The sequence below is a fragment of the Equus caballus genome, chromosome 22 (assembly GCF_041296265.1).
Source record: "Equus caballus isolate H_3958 breed thoroughbred chromosome 22, TB-T2T, whole genome shotgun sequence".
NCBI classification, from domain to species: Eukaryota; Metazoa; Chordata; class Mammalia; order Perissodactyla; family Equidae; genus Equus; species Equus caballus.
In genome coordinates, this window is record NC_091705.1 from 20443892 (window position 1) to 20456498 (window position 12607).

At 51.0% G+C, this 12607-nt stretch overlaps 1 protein-coding gene across 1 annotated transcript; it reads right to left on the minus strand.

Annotated features, from left to right (window-relative positions):
• Positions 1–800: 800 nt before the first annotated feature.
• ITPA (inosine triphosphatase) lies at positions 801–10351 on the minus strand. The gene is made up of 8 exons (XM_001496329.6): positions 10200–10351; positions 8404–8461; positions 8244–8308; positions 7486–7559; positions 6368–6399; positions 5567–5682; positions 2743–2819; positions 801–1285 (listed from the first exon to the last, which is right to left on the minus strand). Exons 1-8 carry the CDS (start codon positions 10263–10265, stop codon positions 1150–1152), a joined length of 624 nt encoding a protein of 207 aa, XP_001496379.2. The 5' UTR covers positions 10266–10351; the 3' UTR covers positions 801–1149.
• Positions 10352–12607: the final 2256 nt, after the last annotated feature.

Here is a 12607-nt window from a genome sequence, read left to right on the forward strand (position 1 = left end):
GGAAAGGCAAGGGAGCTGCCCCGGGTCCCCAAAGTCCCTCCCAGGGAACAGCTTCACCAGGGCATAGTGAGGGTCTGGGGCAGCTGAGCTGGGCCTCCTGAGGGGCTGGGAGGCCCCAGGCTGAACCACAGCATGACAACCCAACTGAGGTCAAGGACTCTATCCCCTCTATCATAAAAATGAACTTGGGGGGCCGGCCCCGTGGCTGAGTGGTTGAGTTCGCACGCTCCACTTCAGCGGCCCAGGGTTTCCATGGTTCAGATCCCTGGCACCGCCTGTCAGGCCACGCTGAGGTGGCATCCCACATGGCACAACCAGAGGGACTCACAACTAGAATATACAACTATGTACTGGGGGGCTTTGGGGAGAAGAAGGAGAAAAAAAAAAAGATTGGCAACAGATGTTAACTCAGGTGCCAATCTTTAAAAAAAAAAAAGGAACTTGGCATTATAATCAGAAGCCAACATTGTAGCTGCTCTCACGTATACTGGAATAAAGCCAAAGCGCTCAACATCACACACTGCCCGCCCCCCAACCTAGGGAACATCATGGAGGCCAGCTGGGCAGTGGCATCACTCGCTGGCTGGGTGGACAGCACAGATCTGGCATGGAAAAGGTCAGCCCACGACCTGACACTTGAAGAATAAAGGAAAGAGGATGTAATATTCCAGCTAGCAAGGGCACGCAAACACCCTCACCACAGCGCTGCCCATGTCCCGCCCCAGCCCTCCTCCCCGACCTGAGAGGCTTCCTGTTCCTGCCAAAGGGGACTCAGCAGACAGACACCTGCCCAGGGCCGGTTTCGAAGCAGACATATCCAGTTTATTTGGAAGCCAGTGCCTTCCAGAACTTTTATCTGCTGCATTTAAAAAACACGTAACGCTGTTTGTGTGGTTCTTCCCAAACCCGCAATCCCACCCAGACCAGTTCTAACATCCAAGGTCCTTTCAGGATCCCAGGCCTGGAGGCTGTAGGAGAAACCACTGAATCCCCAAGGGCAAGAGAATGGTGTCCCTTGGCCAAAGTTTCTCTGAGCAGAGCCAGCTGCTCCTCCAGATACGGCTGGTGAGGCTGTCTCAACACCCCCAGGAAGTGGGACCCTGAAGGAAGTACTTGGAGGGGTGCCAGCCTGATGGAGGAGGTTTCAGGCTAGCCCTCCCCGGACCCCTGGCCATCATCACTGTCCCCAGGGGGAGTCAGGCTGCCAAAGTATTTTTGCAGCTCGAGCAGGGCCCGGAAACGATGGGAGATGGTGTTCTTCTCAGCCTTGGGCATCTCTGCGTACCTAAGGGGCAACAGAGAAAAGGGAGCCCAGATTCAGGGAGGGTATGTACTCCCCACCCCCTCCTAGAGCCCAAAGCTCAAGGAGTCTCCAAGAAAGGAGAACAGGGCCACCAGCTCTTGGAGGCTAGAGTTAATTCTTTAGAAATCGGACAGGGTTTTAAATTCCCCTGTAGGTAGGAACCCGTATTAATGAGTGCGGAAGGATATTAAACTTGCTCTAGTGTGTCCAAAAATCGTTAAGGGAAGCTGGGGACAGGGGGATGAGCTGCGTGTTTGATCAGCTTTGTCATCTGTTGACAGGAAGCAGTGGGGCCTGACAGAACAAACACAGCAGTCTCCTCTAATGTGCTGGGGGGAGTTTGGGGGGGGCAGTGTGGGACAGCTGGCCAGTGGCCCGTCTTCCACATCAGGACTCCAGTGAGGTGAGAATCCCACACTGCAGTTGTGGGCTTCAGATCTGTGCTGTCCAATATGTGGCGGCTAGCCATATGTGGTTATTTAAAGTTAAATCAATTGGGGCTGGCCCCGTGGCCGAGTGGTTAAGTTCGCGCGCTCTGCTGCAGGCGGCCCAGTGTTTCGTCGGTTCGAATCCTGGGCGCGGACATGGCACTGCTCGTCAGACCACGCTGAGGCAGCGTCCCACATGCCACAACTAGAGGAACCCACAACGAAGAATACACAACTATGTACCGGGGGGCTTTGGGGAGAAAAAGGAAAAAATAAAATCTTAAAAAAATAAAAATAAAAATAAAGTTAAATCAATTATAATTGAATAAAAATCACCTCAGTTCCTCAGTGGCCCTAGCCACATTTTAATTGCTCCACAGCCACATGTGGCTAGTGGCTACTGGATTGGACAGTGCACATATAGAACATTTGTGTCACCAAAGAGCATTCTTAGTGCACTTTCATGTTGTCCTCAGCCCCGTCTGGCTATTGTGAGGCCTCAAGCCACACTCCCCACAGGCCCTTCAAGCCTGGAAAACCTGACTCCTATAATGGCCAACGTGTCCTTTGTAAATAAGCGGGGGTAGGGAGGGTAATGTGGAATCCTGAGGACACCTGGAGGTTTAATGTAGTGCCCACCAAAGGCTGCAAAAGTGTTAACATTTTTCCAAACTAGATGGGGGAATCAGAAGACCATCCCACAAAACTGTCAGGTTTCTACATGACAAGCCAAGGTCAGAGAAGGGAAGCCACTGAAGTCACACAGCTGCTCTGCGGTGAGCTGGAGCCTGAGAGCCCAGGACTCCCAGCTACGCCCGGCTGCCCCCGCACCGTGAACCGGGCCACCCAGATTCCTTGCATCCACCCCAGCAGAGCTGCCTTTGGCTGGAATGGCACCCTCAGAGCTGCCCCCACCCATAGCTGCGTGCCTGCACTTGGGCGGGGCCCTGACCCAACCCAGATCACGGCTATCCCAACCCCATACCCCCAGAGGAAACTGGGGCTCCTTACGTCTGCTCGTATCCATCAGGCTGAAAGCAGGGATCCCAGCCAAAGTCCCGGCAGCCTCGGGGCACCACGATCCGGCCCTGCCAGAGGAAAGGGGGGACAGATGTGTCACTGGGTGTGGAGGAGACGCACTAGGAGGAGGGCAGTCGCCAGTTTTAGTTTGGTTAGTTCATGAATTTGGTTAAACCCTATTTACTCAAAATATATGGTTTCAAGGGGTCCACAGTGCCTGCAAACATTTGCTGAATACGTAAGTAAAACAGAGCAAGACAGCTCTCCCACCGCATACAGGGAGGAGCTATGTGCTTGATCGGCCCACCGATGCCCTTGGGGCCACCTTCCCTCTCTACAGCTTTGACAAACTGTGACCTCATGGAAGAAGTTAACTTTGAAAAACTGACAGAAAACATTTTCTCCTAATGGGAAGTCGAGGACCCTGAACTTTGCAGACAAACCCTACGCCTGCTATTATTACCACATTTCTGAAAATACAAAGGAGGTTCTAACAATTAAGTGAAATAATATAATAGAAATTATTTAGCACAATGTTCAACACAGAAATGAACTCAATAAATACTGGCTGTAATACGCAAATTCCAACAGGAAAATGTTACAAACAGCACAAATCATAGTCTAGTGTCATGAAGTGTCATGTTGCCATGAAAACAAACAAAAAATAATAATAATTTAAAAAATATAAGAGAGGCAGTAGAGGATGGGAATCAGCCACATATATGCCAGGTCATTCAGACCAAAGGCAAATTCTGCTAGAGGGGAGCTGTGTGACCGAAGCCCATTACTGAAACACTCTGAACCTCACACAAATGTTTTCTGAACACCTACAGTGGGGCAGGCAGTGTTCTCAGCACTGGGGTCACAGCAGGCCTAGCCTTGCCCTCATAGAAACAGACATTACACTAGTAAACAAATTAATGATTACCAAATGCAAAGCGCCCGGAAGGGAACAAACAGGGAGCTGGGCTCAAGAATAACAGGATGGAGGGACTTCGATGGGGAGCCGAGAGAGGGCCTCAGTGAGGAGGGGACACTTTGGCCACATAAAGGGCTAGAGCAAGAACATTCCAGGTGGAGAACACGGCTGCTGCCAAGGTCACGAGATGGTAAAGGACCTGGTATATGCGTTGCTGAAAGGATAACGTGGTTGGGGCTTAGAGCACAGGTGAGAACAGAACAAGCAACAGCAAGGCCACTCAGGTAAAGTGGGGACTGGCAAGCAACAGAGTACATGCAGCAGCCAAGGCGGGGGAGACAACAGGGAGTGGTGGGGACTGCAGTGACCAGGTCCTGTCAGCAGGGCAGCTGCTGCTCAGTCACTGTGCAGGAAGTTGGACCAGTGGTTGTTCAAGCTTGACTTTTGAAATAACATTTCTGTGAAAGTAGCACACTAACTACAACTAATTTTTAAAAATTTTACCAGGCAATATGATCCAGCAACCCCACTTCTGGGTATAACCAAAAGAACTGAAAACAGGATCTCGAAGAGATATTTGCACACCCATGTTGATAGCAGCATTATTCACAACAGCCAAAATGTGGAAGTAATCTAAATGTCCATCAACAGATAAATGGATAAAGAAAATGTGGTATATACGTACAATGGAGTATGATTCAGCCTTAAAAAAGGAAGCTCTGTCATATGCCACAACATGGATGAATCTTGAGGACATTATGCTAAGTGAAATAAGCAAGCGACAAAAAGTCAAATACTGCAGGATTCCACTCACACGAGGTGTCTGAAGTAGGCAAACTCTTAGAAACAGAAAGTAGAAGGGTGGTTGCCAGGTGCTGGGGGCGGGGGCAAGGAGAGTCGTTTGATAGGTATAGTTTCAATTTGGCAAGATGAAAAACTCCCAGAGATCTGCTCCACAACGATGTGCATACAGTCAACACTACTGTACTGGACACGTAAAAAGAGTAAAGATGGTAATGTTTATGTTGTGCGTTTTTTACCACACACAAAATCTACCCAGGCAGGGCTGCGGACAGCCCCCAGAGGAGCTCCACGGTAGGGCTTTGTGGGCCAGGGTGGGAGTCTGGATTTTCATCCTGAGCAGAAGGGACTAAGCAGAGGAGTGATGTGCCAGAAGGCACACTCCTGCCACAAGGAGAGAATGGATGCGCTGTGGGGGGAGCAGGCCAGCCCAGAGGGTGGTCTGAACCCTGTGAGCAGCAGCAGAACCTGAGTCTGATATGCAGGCACCGGGGTGTTGAAGGGCAGCCGGGGAAGCACTGAGTTGAGGCAAGAAGTAAGATTTATATGAACACAAGAAGTTGGAAAGGTTGTGTGATATTCAAAGGAAGCTGTCGCCTCAGCAGCTGAATAAGGAGATTCAAGCTTGGAGAAGTCTGAGCTGTAGATGCAGCTTTGGGAGTTGTCACCTTTGGTTTCTACATCTTAGGAGGGCATCTGATTTTGCAAGATGAAAAGTTCTAGAGATCTGTTGCACAACAATGTGCATATAGTTAACACTACTGTACTGTACACTTAACAAGAAGGGACATTCCACATCCTTAGGTGGGCACACAGTGCAGAGCTCTGGGGGTACAGGCCTCAACAGCTGTGAGCCGCGGTGTGTTTCCCTGAACCAGCCTCAGGGGTCAAACAGGTTTCTGGATTGAAAGCACGTCTACTTGTGGTGCCCAAGAGAGCCTCTGGGCAGAACCCTGGGAACTAACTCTGGCCACAAGCGCCCTTCCCACTAACGTCCTGCAGAAGATCCTGCAGAAGGCGCAGAAGACCCTGGGCCTTAGGCTCGAGTCGCAGCGCCCTCTGGCGGCACGCACGGGAACAAGCGTGGGTACGCACCGAGGTCCGGCCCCGGAACAGGCGCACCGGCTGGCTCGGGTCCCCGGTGCTCAGCGCGAACGTGCAGAGTGCGTAGGCAGACTTGTCCTCGAAGCCGGCCAGGAGCTGGTGGAGACCTGCGGGCGGGTACAGTGAGGGTTCAGGGCAGTCTGTGCTGCCCAGCCCCCACGGCCCCGTATGGGGAGCACCAAATTGGGGGGTGGGGTGGGGTGCGCATAAACAGGTCATCAGATAGGCTTTGCGCTGATAACCCTGGAAGTTGGATGCTGGGGACGTGGGGTTCATTACCCTGTTCTACCATTGTACATGTCTGAAATGTTCCATAAAATAAAGTGCTTTTAGAAGCACCTAAAGAGGAAACATTTTGGCCTGCAACTATGGGTGACAGCCTACACGTTGCTGGGTCCCAGGAAGGACAACCGGTCAGCCCCCAGGCCGGGCCAGGCTCTGGCTGAGGCAAGGACAGGAAGCCCTCAGTAAGCCAAGTTCCTCTCAGAGAGCCAGAAAAAACTACAGCCCCTCTGTCCTTCAAATTCACAGCTCCCACCACCCCTCCCCCATCCACTCCTCCCACACCTCAGCCAGCTCCCTGGAGGACGCGGGTGTGTGGGGAAGCTGTGGGCTGGGTGTGTGGGGAAGCTGTGAGCTGCAGGTTATTGATGGGGAAACTGAGGTGATCAGGGGCTCCACAGTGGGGAGTGGAACCTGAAATTCCCAGTTACAAGTTGGGGCCTCTCCCCTGGAACCCCCAGATTCTCAATTCCCAACAGATCTAAAGGAAGAAACAAATGGGGATAATACCTTCAGGTTTTAACTTCTCCAGAAACCACTTTCTGCAAGAGAAATACAGGTGAATCAGGCACCAGGAGCGCTTGGATCTTCCTACCACCTTCTTCTCCGGGCTGCACCCCCAGGGATGAGAGCCCGGGGACAGCCAAGGGGACATGATAAAGAACGTCTCAACTCAAAATGAAGAGAAGGGGCTGGCTCGTGGCCGAGTGGTTAAGTTCGTCTGCTCTGCTTCAGTGGCCCAGGGTTTCACCGGTTCAGATCCTGGGCACGGACATGGCACCGTTCATCAAGCCATGCTGAGGCGGCATCCCACATGCCACAACTAGAAGGACCCACAACTAAAAATACACAACTATGTACCAGGGGGCTTTGGGGAGAAAAAAAATCAAAAAATAAAATCTTAAAAAAAAAAAAATGAAGAGAAATAATTCAATAGGAAAAATGAAATGGAGGCAAACTGGCAATGCACAGAAGAATCAATAAACCAGTGAAGGCTTCGACCTCACTGGTAATTAGGGAAATGCAAATTAAAAGCAGATGTGATAACATTTCACACTCCCCACGCTGCAGAATATGAAACACCATAATACACAGTGCTGGTGAGAATATAGAGCAATGTGCACTGTAAGGACAAGTGTATATGGGTGGACTGCCTTGGTAAGTAAATTGGCAACCCCAAAGTTAAAGATATACGTATTCAACACCCAGCGACAGCACTTCTGTGCATTCGCCCTCCAAGCCCAGGGAGGGGTATTCAAATTGAGGTATTTGTACCCAAGAGATACACAAAGACCTTCTCAGGGGGCCCAGGGTACTGGGTAGTTTAAAAAAATCCATTTTCAGATCTCAACTTCCTTATTTCCTCTTTCCTGAAATTGATCTGCCTATAATGTACCTCTCTGACCAGTGGGTTCCCCTTGCCCATCTCCACTTACACAATCACATTCTCACACTTTACAAAAGAAAAGGCAGGCCTCTCCCTGATCCCTAATCCTTCCTCAGCACAATCTGAAATATTGGTGTTGATGCCAAGACACTGAATGACCGGCAATATCAGGTAACCAATCATTTCGAAGTTTAGGCGAGTTTGTGGGCAGGGCCCTACAAGGGGATGGGGGAGCACTCACATGTAGGGTCCGGGCAGGCCCCCGAGGGCATTGAAGCACAGACAGGTGTCCTCCACCAGTACCGGCCCCTGCACCTGCAGCACAAGGACATGCAGCCCTGAGACCTGCAACTAGTAGCAGGCCCCGCCCCCACCCTGAATTCCCAGGCCACCCAGACAAGGGCCAGGCCCACAGCTAGCTGGGATCTGCAGAAGCAGCAGCAGATAGAGGTCCATCTGCTACAGGGTACAGCCCTTGGCTAATCTCTCATCTTAATTTTAGAGACAAGGACACCAAAGCCCTTCGCAGGGTGTAAACCTTGCTCCAGGCACAGCAACAGGAGAGCTGGGATTCATACCTGGGCAGCCTGACTTTGCATAAAATGCTCCTTCTCAGTTCCACAGAGATAGGTGAGTGCAGACGTAGATGTGTGCATATCGTATTGTAGATTGTGTGTGAGAATGTATTGGCTGGAATGAATAGCTCTGAAAATCAGGGAGAGAGAAGTGTGTGTGTGTGTGTGTGTGTGTGTGTGGGTGTGTGTGTGGGTGTGGGTGTGAGTGTTGGTCAGCAGGAATACTATGCAGTCAAGGGTGAGCAAGGTAGTATTCCAGGGCTAACATGAACTGACTCCAGCCTAGCTAGGCCTGGGTAGGTCTTGAAGTCATGACAAACTGTGCTCACCCTATTGCTCTCTGCCCACCCCAACAAGCACAGGCCCCAGGAGCCACCAGGACAAGAGGAGCGAGTATGGGAACACATGCGCACAGAACAAGCACCTGGCGAGCTGCCTCTTGACACTTCTGTGTGGAAATCTCATCCGGCTCTCCCTGGTACTCTGGCACTTATTAAGGAAAACAGACACACACAGAGTCAGGTAGTGTGGAGACAGAGAAATCGAACCATCTTTTAAAAAAAAAAAAAAAAAAAGAGACATACGGTCAATTTTCTGTGCCACCAAAGTGCAAGGAAGCTTATCTCCTAGAATCTGAATGACCTGTTCCAAAATGAAAGAACATCTATCACCATTTGTTATGGACTCCCCATTACTACACAAACTGTCAGCTACCTTTCTTTTCAGGTAACTCTCTTGCCAGTCCCCTCAAGCTTCCCCTCAAGAAAGGCCATTGAGCTTCACCCTAGCAGGTCAGTTCCCCCATCTCCTCACTCTATCCCTCCTACTTCAGGTCTCTGTTCATGCCAAACCCCCCATCAGGAACACTCTCTTCCCTTCTCAATGCTTCCAGAAACCCTACCCGTCCTCCGAGGTTAGGAAGTTTCTATCAGGGGTTACCCAGAATCCTGATTCAGGAGGCCTGTGAGCTTGGATAGGAAAAAATACCTCTTTATTTTCACTAACCCCTGGCTGAAATTTTGCAGCTCTTTCCATTGTAAAATTAGAAAACAAACCAAAACAGCATTAGTACCTCCTGTGACCTTTAAATCTATTAAAACTACACATAGGGGTGGCCCAGTGGCCCAGCGGTTAAGTGCGCACGTTCTGCTTCAGCAGCCTGGGGTTCACAGGTTCAGATCCCGGGTGCCGACATGGGACCACCTGGCAAGCCATGCTGTGGTAGGCGTCCCACATACAAAGTAGAGGAAGAAGGGCACGGATGTTAGCTCAGGGCCAGTCTTCCTCCAAAAAAAAAAAAGAAAAAACCCCTACAGATGTTGTTATACTCCATTCATTACAGTTGCAGCAGATATCTCAAAATACCATTTACAATCCTATTTTAAAATTATGGTAATTACACACTAATAGATTGAACCCTTTAATGCATTAATAAAGAATAGGTAACTAGTTCACAAATATTTGTAATATTTTGAGAATTGTACTTTAATAAAATCAATTTCCTTTGTAATTCTATGTTATTTTGTACATTTAAAAGTATTTTCCTGAGAAAGGGTCCATAGGCTTCATCAGTCTGCCAATGGTTACTATGGGAATGAAGAGTTAAGACTCTCTCTTCTAGGCTAACTTCAAGTCCGTCTTCTCCAGTGACCCTCCTCTGGCCATTCCAGTCCCTTCTTTGAACGTGGGAGGGCCTCCTCCTCAACCAGAGGCAGAGATGGGCTTGGGAACTGGCACCCACCATCCTGCATGGGGCTCTGTTCAGGGTGGCACTGCCTGTCTGCCTGACTAGTCTGGCCTCAGGATTCCAAGCCTGTTATCAGCACAGCGCTCTGGCACCTGAGAAGTTCACCCTGTACTGGCACAGGCATGCCATGGATCCCTTTGCTGTGGACAAACGAAGGGTCCCCTAATGACTGCACCCCACTGATCTGCCTCAGCCATATCTATTGGGTGTCATCATGATTCCTCACACATGACCCACCTCTTTGGCCACAGCGGGGTCTGGATCAGCTCCAGACGGCTGTCGGAGTACCGGTTTGAGGTCTAGCTTAATGGGTGACCTTTGCGACAGGTGCTAAGCACCCCGCCATTCCTTCGGCGCACGCAGCCCCTAAGCCCACAAGCTCTGTGCCCGGATCTGTCAAAGCCTTTTTTCTATCAAGGCCAACCCCAGGTTATACACACAGGGCCGTCCCACTCCGTGCGGCCCAACCTCTTCCACACACGCAGGTCCAACCCATCCCTCCCAGCCCCACGCTCCGTTCTCCCCGCGTGCTTCCGTCCGCCTGGAAGCCCCTTCTCCACCCTAACCCCAGCCGGCCTTGCCACATGCTACCCCTAGCCGCCTCCTGGTCGCCCTCCCACACCCTCCCGGCACCTCTTCCAGCTTCTTGGCGTTCCCCGTGACAAATACGATCTCTTTGCCGGCCAAGGAGGCCGCCATGGTGAGACCCGGAGACCCGGCAGACACACCGGAAGCTCCTTTGCCTCGAGTCGCAAGCACTTCCGGCTGGCGGCGGAAGGGGGCGGCTTGGATTCCGGCCGAGGGTCTCCCGTCCGGCGGCGTCGGAATCCTGCTGCGCGGCTGCGACGGGTCGCGCTCAGCTTCCCCACTCAGACCCCTGGGGAGCGTAGCGCCCGTTTTCTGGAGGAGCAGCCTGCGGCGCCGAGCGCTAGAAGGGAGGAAAATGGCGCGGCCCCCCTGCGCCCGAATTGCTAGGGTCTTCCCAAGACTGCAGGCTGAGTACGCCGAGACCCGTCCCTCCCGCCAAGGGACCCTCTCTTCAAGCACCGGAAGAGACCATTCCAACCACCCGCCCTACCCCCGCTGTCGCCCCTCTCTGGGAGGGGGGCCCCGAGGGAAGCAAAGAACCCCCTTGTCCCTACACGGAGGCCCGCGATCAGCTGCAGGCCCATGTTCTGGGCGATTCGCCTGCTCTGCGGGCAACTCCAAGGTCTCTCAGAACTGTTGTTTCCTACTGGGCAAGGGCTCCCAAGCCTGTGTCTTTTTGCTGACCTCACCTTCGGTGCCGCTTCCTTAGTTCTCTTTCCCCACCAGCTCTGATCTCTTGACTGTGATTTTAGACTTGGCATCGCCTAAAGCAAGCCCGGTCTTTTCATCCATCTCCCAGCCTCCGGACTTCAATATTTCAACTCCCTCATTCCCTCATCCCTCCAGCCTCTCAAATCCATCATCCCTTGTCCGTATCCACCATCTCAGCCAGATCTTTGCATCCCGAACACGGTGAAGAGTAGAAAATGCTCTAGCAGACCCACCTGTGCAACAGGCCTTGCTCAACTGCTGACACCCTCATTGGGCAAGCCACCTGTCTCCCTCCTCCAGGGACTCAGCAACCAAGGGTTAAAAGCAAAGGAGATTTAGGGCCAGCTCTACTCCTGGTGTGGCGAGTCTTGTCAGAGGAGTAGCAGAAGTCTGGAGGTCTATCAGTGCCTCGATGAGTTATTTTGCTTAATGTTACTGACCTCTGATAATCTTGATGAATTTTTTTTAGAACCCAGAATTTGTCCTCAGAGAACATCCAGAAATTTCAAGCTCTCTAAAAACCTTTCTCAGTGATCTTAGATAATGGGAGTATTGCACAGGCATTACTGTGTCCTGGGGCAGGTTCTGAAGTTTCCTGTTCAGTGACCTTTCCACGATGCTGTTTGTGAGGTTCCTTGGAGTTGATCTGGGAAGTAGTGGGTTAAGTTCAGGGAGAGGGTAGCCCTCCCTGTTTCATGTCTTCCTTCTTCATGAAATCATCTGTAGGGAGGTGGAGGGGCAGAGGAGGTAGCCCTCAGCAAAGCTGACCTGGCTGTTGAAAGCTTCAGCAACAGTCTTAGGCTAGGCAGCTTGCGACAGGCTGGGTATAGGCAGCTGGTGTTCCACAGACAAGTATCAAATGCTATGGCCAGTGCAAGGACCCTGGGTGCCCTGGATGCTGAGAGAGCTACCTAGGTTGGGGAGGCTGATCAGTCACCCAGCAAACTGTGGGAGCCCACAAAGGGTTATTAAACAGGGAGTATTGTGAATGTATGTTTGTTTTAGATAGACCACACTCTAAATCTGAAGGCCTTGGGGGAAGGGAGGAGATAGGTGAATACCCAAAATTGTATGCAAAAGTTTGTGTATGTATGATCTTTAGTCAGGCCTGTTGGTTGCAAGTGACAGAATCCTCTTCAGGCAACAACAGAACAACAACAAAAATGTTTGATTGGTTTGCTTAACTGATGAGCCAACCTATAAAGAGATAGTGAAGTTGTAGTTGCTCTGAACAAAAAGGAAGGGGATTATATTAGTCATGCATTCATTAAATAGACTATGCTAGAATTAAAATATGTAAGTTTTTATCCCCTTTAGCAAGGACTACGACAGGAAATCTCTGGAATTGCACTCCCCTCAATTGTGGGGAAAACCCAGTTAGGCGAAGAAGGGTGATTCTTGCCCTCAAAGGAGCTTGTCAGGTCCTATCGGCTCTACCTCTGAAATAGTTCTTGAATCAGTCCTCTCCTCTCAACCCTAACTGCTACTGTCATGAATCCAGCCCTATTCTGTTCTTTTTCTTTTTGGGGAAGATCAGCCCTGAGCTAACATCTGCCACCAATTCTCTTTTTGCTGAGGAAGACTGGCCCTGAGCTAACATCCGTGCCCATCTTGCTCTACTTTATATGTGGGACGCCTACCACAGCATGGCTTGCCAAGCGGTGCCATGTCCGCACCCAGGATCCGAACCTGCAAACCCTGGGCCGCTGAAGCAGAACGTGTGCACTTAACTACTGCGCCAC